We start from the raw sequence: 15,751 nt of genomic DNA, 5'->3' as shown, positions 1-15,751 counted from the left end.
GACCTTTCGATTATCAAAATACTACTTTTTTTTTTTTTTTTAAATACTGTGTCAACGGATGAAAATAAAGACGTTCACCGACTCAACCCAGTGCGTGCGCATCGATATTCAGAGCCCGTGCTTTTACGGGCTATGAACCCGTCTAACACGGCCATGGATAGTCGAAGCTTATCTATTACAAAACGGGCCACAAGCCCACAACTTCTTCTCCCAACGTCACAAGTCACCACCACGTTCTCTCTCTCTCTCTAACAAACTATAAACCTCCATCGACAGCAAACCAAAGATCCGATCGAAGAAGCGGCAGCTACACCGCACTATTCCATCGCCTCTCAGAAAACCGAATCGACTCTCTAACTCCCCGGTTCAATCAACGTGGATATTTAGAAAAACAGATCTCAGGCTCTTATTAGAGCAACTGACAATTGGAGGAGAAGGAAAGAGAGGGAGAGCGATGACAGATCCGGCAAACACGCCACTTGGCAAAATGCTATTGGAGGAGATCACTCCGGTGATTATGGTACTCTGCACTCCACTTGTAGAAGAAGCTTGCCTTAAGAACGGCCTCTCCCTTATCCAAATGCTCTCCCCTTTCTGTGACTTCACCAACATTGACGGTGAATAATTCAAAATTTTGTCTACGAATTTTTATACGTAATTTTATGCATATGTACGTCCAATTGTGAGGTGATTACTTTCTTTTTTTATTACTTATCTGAATTGTGGTGGCAGTGCCTGTACGGACGGCAAGTGATCAACCCTACAGGCTGCAGAAGTTCAAATTGCGGTTGTTTTATGCCACGGATATTCGACAACCCAATCTCGAGGTAATTTTTCTTGAGATTCCAGGTTTTGTAGCTTAATAATATAGCTGCTTTGTTTTTTTTTTTTCTCTCTCTCTCTCTCTCTCTCTCTCTCTCTCTCTTTTTAAGGAGGTGAAGGTTACTTGAATTCAATTATGTATGAATTGGAAATGGTGGATAAAAAAATTGGGTAATTGGGCACATAATCAACAGCATTAGTAGGCTACTATTTGAGTTGGAAGCCACTGAGAGCTATTTCAGTTTTAAAATACCTGACATTGGTTCTTTAGCTTTGATAAAGTATTTTAATATTGGACTATGTAATTTAAATGATATGATTGAGATAGAATTATTTGTTCATTGCAAATCAACAGATGAGGGAGTTTGACGGGTTTTGGTTTAGTTGGAATAAAAGTTGATTGATTTTAGCTCTGTCGTGTGTGTGCAATTTCAATCATCTGATAAATTTTCTTCTTGATTGACTAGGCAGCAAAGGAGAGGCTAAAGCAGGTTATTACCCAGGTGGGGGAGAAAGATTTTTCTGAAATGTCTTCAGACCCACCTCAAGTTAACGATCTTCTCTCTAGTAAGTTACATTTGATTTTGATATTTTTTAGCAGGTACCAATATGCACAGTTTATTGTTGTCATTTTTTATTATCATTTTGTTTCCATGTGGCTAGTTTTTCATTTTTAACATACTAGTGAGATTGTCTGATTTCTTAGCATGCTCTTTCTCTCTTAGTTTTATTAAAACTTTACCTAGCTGCTTTGATTTATATACGGTGAATGTTTTCTGCAGGGCCTGAATCTGAAATTTTACCATCATGGTTTCAGTTTTTTAACAAAGAGCTTGTACGCACCTTGTCTTTTTCAGACCATGAAGCTTTTGATCATCCTGTGGCATGTAAGCTTTGGAAATTTATTAGATACCTTTCTTGTTTTCTTTTTCCCTGTTGCTGTAATTAAGCTCTGCTAATTTTGTTCCTTCCACTTATGGGTTTCCTTAAAATGTTCATTCTAGATGCCATATTGCATTCATTTGTTGATTGCTACTTGTCCAAAATGATTTGCAGGCCTTTTGGTCGTTTCTTCAAAGGATGAGGAACCCATAAATAGATTTGTAGACCTCTTTAACACCAACAAATTGCCTTCTCTTTTCAATGACGGTGCCATGGACCCAAAGATTTTGAAGCATTACTTACTTGTGCATGATAATCAAGATGGTGATTCAGAGAAGTATGCCACACTTTCTTATCTTGCTGTTCTTGAAATGATTAAGTGCAATAAGCATGACAGCAATGCTGCTAAAAACAGCTCTATAATTTCAGACTGACATGCATGCCTGTATAGGGTTAACCATTTGTTTTTCTGTTTTAGGAGCAATGTGCAGATATATATTTTTTCTTACTAGGACATGTAATGGGCTGCATGTAAGGCCTGCAAGAATATTTAAGCCGCACCGAATTGAATATAGTAGATTACCAACCAGTTGTACGTATTTAGTAATGAGACCAAGTGGAGAATAAGCAAGAACCCGTGTTTGAATATCAAAAGACATGGAAAGAGATTTCCATCATGTATGAAGAAACCTAGTTTATAAAAGAATCCTACATTACATGGAATAAAACAAATGATTGTGATAGAAAATGTCCTCAAAGAAGCTGTAGGTATGGAACATGTGAAAATTGACACAGATTGAGCTTTTGTTGAGGCTGGGAGAGCAAATTTTCTGACCAATTTTTCTTTCATCATACGTCAATGAGGATTTTGTCATAAGTTCTACTTGGTTGCAGGTTGGTTTTGATAATATGATCACTAAAACGGAAGCTCAAGTACTGATATAAGTTTAATAATTTTATGTATAGTTCAGTTAACTAAAGCAGGTGCCATGTGGGGAAAGCAATACATGATAAGATCTCAGTGTAGCCAGATGAAACTTGCTTTAAATTTTTTTTTTTTTTTTTGTTTCCAGGGCTACTAAACTTTTGAATGAGATGAGAAGTACATTTGGGCCAACTGACTGTCAATTACTTTGCATTAATTCTTCTCAAGATGGGCAGATCCATCATCAAGAGAACCCTTGGGCTCCTTTTGTAAATTACTCGACTTTGAAGATTATTATCTTTCAATTATTTACTTGTTCATAGGAAAATAATAGGTGAATCTTATGTTGGTTCGAGGTACCAAAAAAAGTATTTGATAAAGTCAGTTTAATGCTTTAATTCATGTACTTTTATGACAGAAATCTGATGCTTTACCTACCAAACATCTTGGTTGTTTCCTCAATCTTGATAACTTCAGTGAGGTAACTTTTTCAACAAGTTGATATGATATTCTTGGACAATATTGTTTGTAATTCTACTTATGCTTGCATCATCTGGGAACAGATAAAAGATCTCATGCAAGAATTATCATCTAAACACATCATTCCTTACATGGAACAAAAGATACGTGTGTTGAACCAACAGGTATTGTTTTAAATTTTTTATTTCTTATTTACTTTTTAATGTTCTGATTCCTCTTGTCATGTTTCATTTTAAAATTAGGTTTCTGCTACAAGGAAAGGTTTTAGGAATCAAATAAAAAATTTATGGTGGAGGAAGGGGAAAGAAGATGCAATAGATACCCCAAATGGTCCTGTGTAAGTGTTGCTGTTTATTCATTGAAATTCAAGTCTGTTTCACATTTCTTCTTGAGTTATCCTAATTTAATTTATTTTTCTCTGTTCATAGGTATACCTTTAGTTCAATTGAATCTCAGATTAGAATGTTGGGCGACTATGCATTCATGTTACGAGACTATGAACTTGCACTATCGAACTATCGCCTAATTTCCACTGATTACAAGCTTGATAAAGCCTGGAAGCGCTATGCTGGTGTGCAGGTTGCTTCAAAGGGTTTTTTTTCTTTTTTTGTAAAATATAACTATTTTTTTCTGTTCTTTATGTTCATTCTCCACTTTAAGTTTATTTTCCTTTTCTTTTGCTTGGTTTGTGTTTCATGTGAATGGTTTGAATCTTCAAATTAAAGGAAAGTACAAATTTCTGTTTATTCTCATTGACATAGATCTCATGAAAACTTTCTACGGTATATTTGGGCTTGCTTCTAGGGTTATTCTGCTTTTCTGTTTGTAATCTTCTCATGTCGTGTTCATTTCAGGAGATGATGGGGCTTACATACTTCTTGCTTGATCAATCAAGAAAAGAAGCCCAGTACTGCATGGAAAATGCATTTAATACTTATTTAGTATGTATAGTTCTTGGCTCCTTTCTTTTTTTCTTGTAATTATTTTAGGCTTTAAAACTGAATATGTTTTGTCGATATGGTTTACGAGAATTTCATTAATAGCTTCCCTTCAAGTAATGTTTATTTTCTAGAATTGTGATCTATAGCATGGAATCCATTGATTTTTAAGCTGAAGAAGAAAATTGATGTCTATTTGAAATATAGAATCTGCAAAATATAAGTGAACTGATTCTAGATATCATCATTTCTTTTCGCCATATATTTGAATGATCTCCTGTTTGTTATAGCCATTTCTGCCTTATATTATCAAGATATCCTTAACATCCATTTTTGCTATAGTTAGCATGGGTGAAGGATGCTTTAAAGATGAACAGTTAGGGTGGAACCTTGAATGAAATATCTGTGTCTATTGAGAGTGGAGAAGTTATTATGTGAATGGCATTGGATAGATTTGGTAAAGTTTTCTACATGTGATTTTTTGGTGGATGGGGATTGATGGCTTGCAATAGCTTGGTCAGATAAATGTTGTTTTCTTCATAAGCCAAGGTAAACTTAATGGGTTCTCCAACAGTAAAGAAATCCCCTTGGCCCTTTGAAAAATGTCCTTCAGCATTGTTATGTTATACACTGGTCCAATGGTTTACATGAAAAGGATTTATGGTCTTGGGGATGTTTTCTGGATTTTTATTCTGCTAGAATGAGCTAAGTCTTAAGATTCAAAATACAACCTAACATGATTCCTTTTTTGGCTTTTCATACAGTCGACCCTAGAGTTATGGGATATAAGGATTAGTTTTGTTGTTATTGTTGTTATAGAATGAGCTAAGTCTTATATTGGTTTGCTTAAGTAATTAGGACCAGTTGTGTTGACAACTAGGAATGGAATGTAGCAAATTCCAATTGAGTTTTAACGTCTTCCATTGTGATTCTTCTTTTTCCTTTATTTATTCAATTCATGCAGAAGCTTGGATCTGCTGGTCAACAAAATGCTACCAGATGTGGTCTTTGGTGGGTAGAGATGCTGAAGACAAGAGATCAGATTAAAGAAGCTGCCACTGTTTATTTCCGCATTTGTGGTGAGGTAATGTTCTATTTCTAGGAGTCACTTTGGGTTGAGTTCATATTCTCTGTCACTCACAACCTTTTTTGTTTTTTTCCCTTAGGATCCTTTACATTCAGCTGTGATGCTTGAGCAAGCATCTTTTTGCTATTTGTTATCAAAACCACCAATGCTGCATAAATATGGGTTTCATCTTGTTCTCTCTGGTGATCATTATAAAAAATGTGATCAGGTATTTGAATTCTTTAGTATTGCAATAACGTATCAAACCTTCCCTCTTCTAATGTTTTATATTGTTTTGTTCTTCAGATTAAACACGCGATTCGCACGTATAGAAGTGCTGTTTCTGTTTACAAAGGAAGCACATGGAGCCTTATCAAAGATCATGTGCATTTCCACATTGGACAGTAAGTTACATAAACGATGCAGCTGGATCTTATACAAATTTAATGATTTCTGAATTTTTATTTTGGAATATTGCTAATAAAACTCACTTGATATAGGTGGTATGGTATTCTTGGCATGTATGATGTTGCTGTCTCTCATATGTTGGAGGTCTTGGCCAGCAGTCACCAGTCAAAGACAAATCAGGAGCTATTTCTGACAGATTTTCTTCAGATTGTTCAGGTGGATCACAAGTTACTAATTTAATTTCCTTCCTGCTTGGTAGATGGACTGAAAGTAAAAATAAAATAGGTGCTTCTTAGAACATACAAAATCTTCTTAGAATATACAAAATCTACCCTATGTTATGAAAAGTGGGTTTGTTTTTCATTAGTTTGTCATGTTCAAGTTTAACAGGGTTGTCTAATTACCTTTTTCTTGGATGATATAGAAAACTGGGAAGACATTTGAGGTGTTGAAACTTCAGTTGCCTGTTATCAATATTTCCTCACTTAAAGTCACTTTTGAAGATCATCGAACTTATGCATCTGCTGCAGCAGTAAGTTGAACTACTATTTGTCGTTATCTGGAATTGTGGTTTTTCTATTCAATTTTCTTGAAGATGCCTCTTTGAGGGTTAAGGAAGTAGATGAAAAGGTTGTTTTTCAATTGAAATGAATGGCGCAAGAAGATTCAAAACTACGATCTAACATTATTCCTTTTTTTGGACATTCATACAGCTGACCCTAGAGTTTTGGGATATAAGGCTTAGTTTGTTGTTGTTCTTGTTGTTCTTGTTCTTGAAGATGCCTCTTTCTAGCTTTTGTTTTTCCCCTTGTTCTTATGTCACTGTTAATTGTTGGATTGTGCATGCTTGCTTGCAAAAGCACACATATATTTGTTGAAAAGTGATCAAGTTGATGTTGGCTTATGGATCATGTTTTTAGCTATCTTCTCATATGAACAAAGTAAATTGGATGTATAGATGATCTTCATATGGTAAAATACTAAAATTTGTGAAGAAGTCATTGCTAAAGAGTTGCTTGTTGGGACTCGTATAGTTTTTAGTTTAGTTTTTGTTTATGATTGTGATTTTTGTGCATGGAATTACTGAAGTCAATTTTCAAACATAAACCACATATGCTTCCCTGTGGTTCATTGATATGCTTAGTCAGTATGTTTCAATAGTGGTTTAGATGATTTGTGGTTGATGTGATTTTTTTTTTTTTTTTTTGCAGGCTAATGTCAAAGAAAGCGTATGGCGTTCACTGGAGGAAGACATGATCCCATCATTGTCTACTGGCAGGTCCAACTGGCTGGAGTTACAATCAAAGCTTATGCCAAAAAAATATAAAGAATCAAATATTTGTGTTGCTGGAGGTATGAAGGTGTTAGTACATCACATAATGCTAAATTATGGTTTTGTAGGACAAAGAAATGTTCACATTCTGACTTAGAATTCTGTCAATACAAATACTTAGAAGATTTTTGGTTGGTGAGTGGTTCACATTCGGCTATTTTTCTTTAGCAACAAAGCATTCTATATATAATAGCCAGTGAGGGCTGATTCGTTGTTTATTGTTTCTAAACTAACTGGATAGGTCAAAAACTTGAACCTAGATAAGGCCTGGTACCATGTACTGCAATAATTTGTGCTCAAGTTCCTCATTGCCTTATGCAAATTCTATTCTACAGCTCTATACTCTGTTCTATTAGCGATTAATCTGCAAAAATTTCTAGATCACCTTTGCAGCTGCAGAGTTTCAGCCTACTTGGTTCCCTAATTTCATCTTCTTTGTGCTATGAAAAACATCTAGAGGGAGTTCCTCTGGGAGATTTCATTCATTTCATTTGTTATTTTTTCCCAATTGGATACGTTTTATAACACGAGGCAACTACCCTAAACCTTTACCTAATTCCATTCTGATGCCTAGAATTAAACTCTAAACCTCAACTTCTTTCTAGCAGAGATACAAGTTCCACTATGCAAGAAACTGATTTGCTGACTCTATTTAAATTTTGAAATGTATATTAGTCTTAATATATATTGTGGGAACTTTTCTTTTTTTTTTTGTTTCACTTAACAAGGATTCATTTTTCAGAGCACATTTCAAAACTTTCCAGCAATATAAACTTTCCTGTAATATAAAGGTGAATGAAGTCTATTGGATGTATTTTATCAATTTCAAATTGAAAACAAGTTTTGCTGAACTTCCAAAGTGTCCCTCGTTTCATAGGCATCCAATAGATAGAAAAGTCTGTAATAAAGTAATTAATAAGCAAGCTCATTGAGCCTCTTGGGACAAACTGGATGAGAGAATGACAGTCTAAAGCTCTGAGACAAGGTGGTTGCAAATGGGTGAGAGTTTATGAAAATGAAAGGGGACAAAAATGCATGCTTTGCACTAATCTTGGAGGGACATGATTGGTGAAGTTTGTCAACTTAAGGGAAAATATTTTCTTTGGTTGTGCTAATTTTTGTTCTTTCTTGTTCTATGAATTTGTAGAAATGTTATGCAACTGTCTTAACTGGATGGGGCCTTGGTAGCCCAGTTTATTGTGATTGGGGAGGGGGAATGACAACCAATTTTTTGTTCCTGCTGCCATATTTAGCTGCATTATTGATCTCTTGCTTTTGTTGTCTGGTTATGGCTGTTATTTAACTTGTATATAACAAAACATCGTGATGCAAACATATATGGATGGCTTATTTCTTGTGGTAATTCGGTGTCAGTTGCAAACAGTGGGTTACTTAGTAAAGTGTACAGTGTTATTGTGCTCATTTTACCCTAGGAGATTCATCTGCCACATCTTACATGTTCATATACCCTTGAAAAGCCATTCTTATTTATGAGATTGATGACTGGTGTCTTTTCAATCTTTTGAGTTTTGAGTATGACATGATATTATGATTTTAAATTTTCTTGTGCACGAAATTGATTCATATATTGTATACAAGCATACGCACTTCTTGTTGGCAGCGACGTTATGGGCAGGGAAGGAGAATTTTCAAGTATTTATATTCAATTTAGGTGTCCTGTACTAATGGTTTCCTACCACAGAATCAAGCTTTAGCATTCCTGGGAAGGAATTTTAGATTGAACTTCTACTCAATTGAAATCTCAAACTTTAACTATTAGAAATGTAAAATGGTGATTTAATAGATAGCAAAGAGAAGATGCAAAAGGTGTAATTTATTTTTACATTGATGGATCATTTTTATATATTCTTCTTCATTTGTTTGCAGAAGCAATAAAAGTGGATATTGAATTTAAAAACCCCCTGCAAATCTCTATTTCCATCTCAAGTGTTTCTTTGATCTGTGAGCTTTCTACAAATCCTGATGAATTAAACTCTGGCAAGTTGTTAAAGTCTTTTACCTTTTACCTTTTACCTTTTACCTTTTACCTTTTACCTTTCTCCTTTTGTCTTTGTTCCTTTCTTCAACTTATCTATAATGTTGATTTAAATTGGTTTATCAATGCATCAATTATCATGCAGATGCAAATAGTTCAAACATTGAGCTCCAGAATCATGAAAACAACACATCAACTTCCAATGGGTATGTAGGGCTGTTTCTCTCTCTCTCTTTCTCCCCCTCTATATATATATATGTTTGTATGTATGCATGTGTGTGAATACCATATACAACTGCTGATATAGGTGTTTGCATGATGACTGCAGGGATGTCAACTCATCTTTGATTTTGTCTGAGGTTGACTTTTCATTGGAAGGGTGTGAAACAACCTTGGTGCGTATCTTTCAGGAATACTTGAATAAATTATAGATGGGAGTGTTGGTATGAATTGTCGTCTGCAATTAAATTTTACTTGTGAAGATTTCAAAAAGTTTAATTTTGTTTCATGGACTGTTATAGACTTATAATCTTATGTTAGAAACTGAAATCATGAGGAAGAACAGCTATATTACCTAATTGATGATCTTATCCATGATGTAGTGTAACTAAAATACTTCATTCATTAGTTACTAAAATTTTCTGAATTTTTATTTGCTATATCTTGTTATTCAGGTGCAACTAATCGTTACTCCAAGAGTAGAAGGCATTCTGAAAATTGTTGGTGTTAAATGGCAATTGTCAAGTTCAGTAGTGGGTTTTCATAATTTTGAGTCTAACTCTGTGAATAAAAAGGTTGTGAAAGGAAGAAGGAAAGCTAAGCATTCTCCTAGCAATGACTTGAAGTTTATAGTGATTAAGGTGCATGTGTCCTCTGAACCTGCTTTTATTGCGGTCTCCCTCCCTCTCTCTCTCTCTCTCTCTCCCTTGTGGAACTGCATCTAACTTACACTGCTTTTTGATTAATGTCTAGAGTCTACCCAAGCTTGAGGGTTTTATTCATTCTTTACCAGAAAAAACATATATGGGAGACTTACGGCATCTTGTGTTGGAACTAAGTAACCAGTCAAAATTTCCTATCAAGGTATGTTTTTTTTAGCCATTTTAATTTTTAGTGTTATAATCTTTACTATATTGCTGCTGACTAAGTGATAACGAACCTTGTCTCATTTTTAAAAATTCAATCCACCTTAGTGTTATACTTAACTCAAAACTTTTTTTCTCTCCCTATTTCCTCAAATAACAAAGTGAGTTGTATAATATTAAAAGCAATTGACCCTTCACTTTCTCTCCTAACTTTGTTTGAACTTTTTTACATTACTAAAATTATTGGTATTTACCCTTATCTACCCACATAATGGTGTGTACTGTGTAGGGCTAGTGAATAACGATTTGTTTGCATATTTGATATAATTAGTGGCTACAACAACTCTGTATGGGCTGTTCTCCTTTAGACCTCTTATTATGTTTGGTGCCACTGCATGAGCTGAAAGACTTGTTATATTGATTAGTTTAGCGTCTTGATATTGTTTTTGGTTGGGTTTTCTTTTCCAAGAGTAATAAAAGTCAGCCCAGACATCAAGTTGATGAAGGTGGGTCATTTGTCCCTTTGGTCAATTGTTGAACCACAGTTATATTATGTGGACATCTACCATGTTCATTTATAAAATGGTGAATATATGTTAAACTATCAAATGCCTTTGCTTGTTAATTATCCCTAATTTTACAAATAGATGAAAATTGGTTTGACTGTCTGGGTCTTGACCAGGTTTTGTCAAAAACATGCGTACTCAGTTACATTGGTTGGGCCTGAATTTGGTTGGTTCAGCCTCAAGTGAAACCTGAACTTGGCTGTAGGGCTGAGCAAAAAAACCAAGAAAATTGAAAATAGATTTGAAATTATAGTGTTCAGTTCAATTCAGATGCTAAATGTTTAAATTCAGAATGGTTTTCAGATTGAAAAGTGAAAAACTGAAGATATCCGAACCAGACCAAATTATACTTTTATTAGTTTTTATGTAACTTTTAAATTTTTATAAAATAAATTATTTTATATCTAAATATATTTTAATATATTAAAAATAATATTAAATAATAGCAAACAGTTTTTTTTTTAATTAATAATTGACGAATCGAATTGACAGAATTTAGTTCGGTTTCAAAGGAAGTTCATTTTGAAATCGGATCAGTTTCAAAAAATCTAGAATACTATGCATTAACAAAAATAACTGAACTAAACCGTTATCACTGTTACTGGCGGGGATTAATTACTATGGTTTTCCTTCATATATGTACATACATGTTTGTGCTGTGTCTCTTTTTATATAATGGATTAATAAATGGTTATTGGTTCTATAATGTGGTTTATGATGATGTTTTGACAGAATCTGAAGATGAAGATCAGCAATCCTAGATTTCTAAATGCTGGGAATCAGAGGGAGTTGAATGTAGAATTTCCTGCATGCTTAGAGAAGAAGATGAATGTTGAGCAAATTGGTGGGCATGCTAATGTTAATAAAATGTTGCAGAATGTGTTTCACTTTCCTGAGGTCAGTTTGGAATGTTTCCCTGTGCATGCTTTATTGACAATTTATGTCAAGTTGATAGCACCTCATCCTTTTTAATTTGTAAACTTTACATTTTGTCTATGCTCCAGGACATATCAATGCAGGAGGAAACATCATTATCTTGGCCTCTTTGGTTTCATGCTGCTGTTCCTGGAAATATTTCTTTGTACATTACAATATATTACGAAATGGGAGATGTATCAAGCATCATGAAATATCGCACTCTACGAATGTATTATAATCTGCAGGTATGTTCTTGAATAGGAAAAGGTTGAGGGTTCCTAGTTTGATTCTTTGCACTTGCTTTTGCTATATGTATTCCCATTGGTAGCTTAAATTATGGATTGTTTCTTAATGAGTGTTTATTTAGCTTTGTCTTGTGAAATTCATTTGTAAAGTAACAAGGGGAAAATGAACAATCAACAATAGTTTTAATCTATTTATGGTAGAGCACAAACAACATGGGGTCATACAAAAAGTAAAGATGGAAAAGGAACATGGTTAGGAGCAATCTGTTTTAAATTTAATTGAATGGAAATTATATGGAAGTTGAGTGCTAATTTCATGCATTTAAATTTTCTAAGGAGATATTTACTGATAGTGAGGTCATAACCACCCACCTGTATGTCAGCTGATGGTAGTCATGCAAAATTTCCTTAGAAAACTATTTATATTTACTGATTATGTAGAAGCAATTTTTCTGTTTTATGTTATCCAAGTATCAGTTTAGTTAAGTTGGCTCTTGGTGGATTCTTTTCCTTCTTTTAATTGTTTATTAGAGAAGCAATTGTTATTTCAAATGGTCATATGGGTGATACTTTGTTGATCATATGTATTTTTGCCTCTATATGTATCAATTGGCTTCCTAGCGAATTCTAATTTATTCTCTTCATGTTTGTTAGGTTTTACCATCGTTGGATGTATCATTTGAACTTAGTCCTTGCCCATCAAGATTGACAGAGTTCCTCTTGCGCATGGATGTTGTCAACAAGAACAGTTCCGAATGTTTTCAGGTTCTTCAGTTGTCATCTATTGGGCAGCAGTGGGAAATCTCATTGCTTCAGCCGGTTGATAGGATCTTACCTTCTCATTCTTTATTTGCTGGTCAAGCACTGTCATGCTTCTTCATGCTTAAGGTTGGTACAACCATACAAGAACTTGCACCTTGGATTAATCATCTGGTAAAATATTATATGTACTTTTCAAGTGGTAGCATAACTATTTTGTGTCTTCCTTTAATTTGATTGTCAAAGTAATATTACCATTGGGATAATTACATGTGCTAGCTAATATTAGGCAACTTTTGTCTTTTTCTTTTGTTGGGCTTTGACCAGAGGGTGGAGGGCGGGTGTTTGATCAAATGCCAACATGTAATAACTTTAAATTGTGATGTGGTACCTAACCTGAGCCAACTTCAGTTGCCATTGATAGAGACCTAACATGCAGTAAATGAGTAAAATGATCAGGCAAGGGTTAAATCTGGAGCTGGGTTGTGCATAAGTTGCAATTCTATCTTGTATCAATCTATCAACCTTATCGCCTAGTAGTGTTAGTAAGTATGCTATTAGCTGCATATTGGCTTGTTAAAGGTTTGTTTGTCATTGTGAATTCTTCTATTGCCATATAATATTTGTTTGTTTCTTTGAGCTTCACCAGTTGACTTAAAATTATAATCTACTTTAATTTTCTCTTCAGGATCGCAGGAGGTCATCAACTTCTGAAGACAGTATTCCTTCACATTCCCTTCTTCAAAGTGATATAAGATTGGGCCCCCAGGGTAACAGTGAAGCCCTCTTTGATGTATCTAGTTCACCTTTGGCTGATTTCCATGATTGTGAAAGATCGTACCAGGGAATGTCATGTCAGGTTGTTAACCTTCTTGCTCTTGTTGTGCCATTCTTATAACAATCAATTGGAATGTTTATCCTAATGTTGATTATTATATATCATCACTGTCATTACATTCCAAATTTAACTCAGGTTACGGTTGTCTCCTATCTATATCACCATTTCCTTCTTGACTCTCAAGCTTATGTTACTGTTGATGATGATGTTGCCTTTTTTTGGAAAACTAGAAAAATTGAAGTGGTTATTTGTTGATTCTTTGGATCTTTTACTGGCCTGCTGATGCTTTAAGCTTTGATATTTTTCATGGACCAGGGGCATGAATATGAAGTTGATTTCATTTTCATCACTCAACTGCTGAAGGGTAATGTTGATTCTGGTGCTCCTAGTACACCATTTCTCTTCTCCCATCATGCTTGTCATTGCAGGTAAGACTCAAGCGACAGCAATAACTTTTAATGATGAATTAGTTGATACCACTTATTCTGATGATTTTCCTTTTTTTTTTTGCCTGTTAGTCTTTCAAGCAAGAGTCCAATATCATGGTTAGTGGATGGGCCTCATGCCATACAACATAACTTCTCAGCTTCTCTATGTGAAGTAAATTTGAGGATGACTGTAAACAACTCATCTGATGCTGTTGCATCTGTCCATATCAACACCTTTGATTCCTGCAGTAGTAACAGCCAATCAAGTGATGCTGCTGGATCTCAGTCAGGTCTCCCTCCGGAAAACCAAGCAGGGTGGTTTGATATTCCAGTAGTAAATGATTTGAAAGTCATCACAACTGATACCCTAGCAGCGCGATTTGCGAACTCAGTGTCCCTGGAAAGTGTCTCCCAGTTCATATGGTCAGGGTCAAGCTCAACTAAACTCCTACTTCAACCTAAATCAACAGCTGAAATTCCTCTTCAGATCTGTGTTTTTGCTCCCGGTATATATGATTTGTCAAACTATGTTTTGAATTGGAATCTTACACCCATTAGCGACGAAGAAAATCCAGGAGAAGCGAACAAGTCGGCCGGAGTGTGCCATGGATATCCCTATTATCTCACTGTGCTACAATCTTCTTAAAATATTGGCTCATGTTCACCGGTTATCTGCGCCATTAGCATTGAGATCTTGATTGTAGTAATTTTGTAACTTTCACATGTAAATTACGGTGCCTAAAATGTATAATTCTTGGTATAATAGGATTTGAGAAAAGCTTAGTGAAGGTAAGAGATGAAACTTTCTTTTTGGTTTTCAAAATAAGGGAAACTGAAAATGAAATTATTTTGTTAGTACTTCGTGTGAATGGACTCAATATTTCTGAATTGAGAAAATTAGTTACATTTTATACAAATCACAGTTCCTCAATTTAAGTTCGAAATTCATTCCATTTTTTAGCTCTACTTCGTTTCGTGGGTGATTTTGCATTATTTTCTTTTAGCTTCTGGATATGAGGTTTTAATTATTTTTATATTTCAAGTAGTTTAGGGATTTTTTTTTTAAAATTTTGAATGAATAAATTAATAGATCTGTGCTTCACCCGTTTTGCTTGCATGAAGATGGAGATGTCATTCCAGTTAAATTTATTTGATTAAATGCTCAATTTAATACTTAACACTTGAGTGGTTGTACAAATCATAATTTTTTTTTAAATTTTAATGATTAAAGATTTAATTTATTCCAAATATAATAATTAAAAAAAATTTTGAATGAAAATTCGAGGCGTGTATTCCATGGGCTGTTAAATCGCGTTATGAATAAATTTTTGGGTGAGTAAAATAGTTCAATTTAAATATTTTATAATAAATGATATATTAAAAATAAGAAACCCAAAATTGACTGTCCAAATTCTCACCAAAAAAAAAAAAAAGCCTCCTCGTAAAAAAAAATCTGATTTGAGAGGAAATTTTGGGGGGAAAATTAATCTTTCACTCCTAAACTAATTCTGATCAAATCGATTCATGCGAAGAATTGCTTGCAAGCTCTCGTTATGTCTTGGGCTATTGTTTTAAAATGATTGGACATGGTGGCAGTTACGAAGGGAAAGAAGTTAAGTTGGGGAATTGAAGATTTGCTTCCTAGTGGGAAAGCTAACAATCCTTGTTTGGGCAGTGGGGCTCGCATGCTGGCTACTATGAATTTTGTTCATGCTAATTCGGCTAGATGTTCTCAGGTCATGAAATTTTAGGTGAATTTTTTTTTTTACTCTTTTTTCGGTTAAAAATTTTAGGTGAAATAAATAGAATTTCACATTTTCACCTTTTTTTTCTTCAATCATGTTTCCATGGCATTTTTCCTTCATTTGCTTGGAAAAGAGAATGATTTTTTTTTTTTGGGCAATATTATAAAAGGGGGTTTGATTAGATTTTTTTCATATTATAATATTTTTATTTAATTAATTCTTTTACATTTTTTCTTAAAAACAATTTTTACATGTTGACATTTTATTTGATACCATTTCTCGTTGTTAACTAACTTAACAATACGGGTGTTGTAAGC

The 15,751-nt window shown here is 34.3% G+C and overlaps 1 protein-coding gene across 4 annotated transcripts; it reads left to right on the top strand.

Moving 5' to 3' along the window:
* The first annotated feature begins 290 nt into the window (after positions 1-290).
* On the top strand, positions 291-14,633 carry LOC111311647 (uncharacterized). Of its 4 annotated transcripts, none has more exons than XM_022911209.2 (28): positions 291-617; positions 733-827; positions 1,294-1,389; positions 1,605-1,709; positions 1,879-2,041; positions 2,778-2,898; positions 3,048-3,110; positions 3,193-3,273; positions 3,352-3,446; positions 3,538-3,688; positions 3,964-4,050; positions 5,012-5,131; positions 5,214-5,342; positions 5,420-5,517; positions 5,614-5,737; positions 5,946-6,053; positions 6,733-6,874; positions 8,742-8,852; positions 8,996-9,056; positions 9,179-9,245; positions 9,525-9,710; positions 9,823-9,933; positions 11,234-11,398; positions 11,506-11,664; positions 12,319-12,552; positions 13,112-13,282; positions 13,577-13,689; positions 13,780-14,633. In XM_022911209.2, the coding sequence occupies exons 3-28, from the start codon at positions 1,350-1,352 to the stop codon at positions 14,333-14,335; spliced, it is 3,561 nt and encodes a 1,186-aa protein (XP_022766944.2). In that variant the 5' UTR covers positions 291-617; positions 733-827; positions 1,294-1,349; the 3' UTR covers positions 14,336-14,633. The 4 variants fall into 4 exon arrangements, with proteins under 4 accessions (XP_022766944.2, XP_089614822.1, XP_022766943.2 ...); XM_089758696.1 differs by having other exon boundaries at positions 12,319-12,597; XM_022911208.2 differs by having other exon boundaries at positions 1,290-1,389.
* Positions 14,634-15,751: the final 1,118 nt, after the last annotated feature.

The sequence above is a fragment of the Durio zibethinus genome, chromosome 1, assembly GCF_047325235.1.
Source record: "Durio zibethinus cultivar Kanyao isolate XHJ-2024 chromosome 1, ASM4732523v1, whole genome shotgun sequence".
In the NCBI taxonomy this organism is placed as follows: domain Eukaryota; kingdom Viridiplantae; phylum Streptophyta; class Magnoliopsida; order Malvales; family Malvaceae; genus Durio; species Durio zibethinus.
This window is presented reverse-complemented; position numbering and strand designations above follow the sequence as displayed.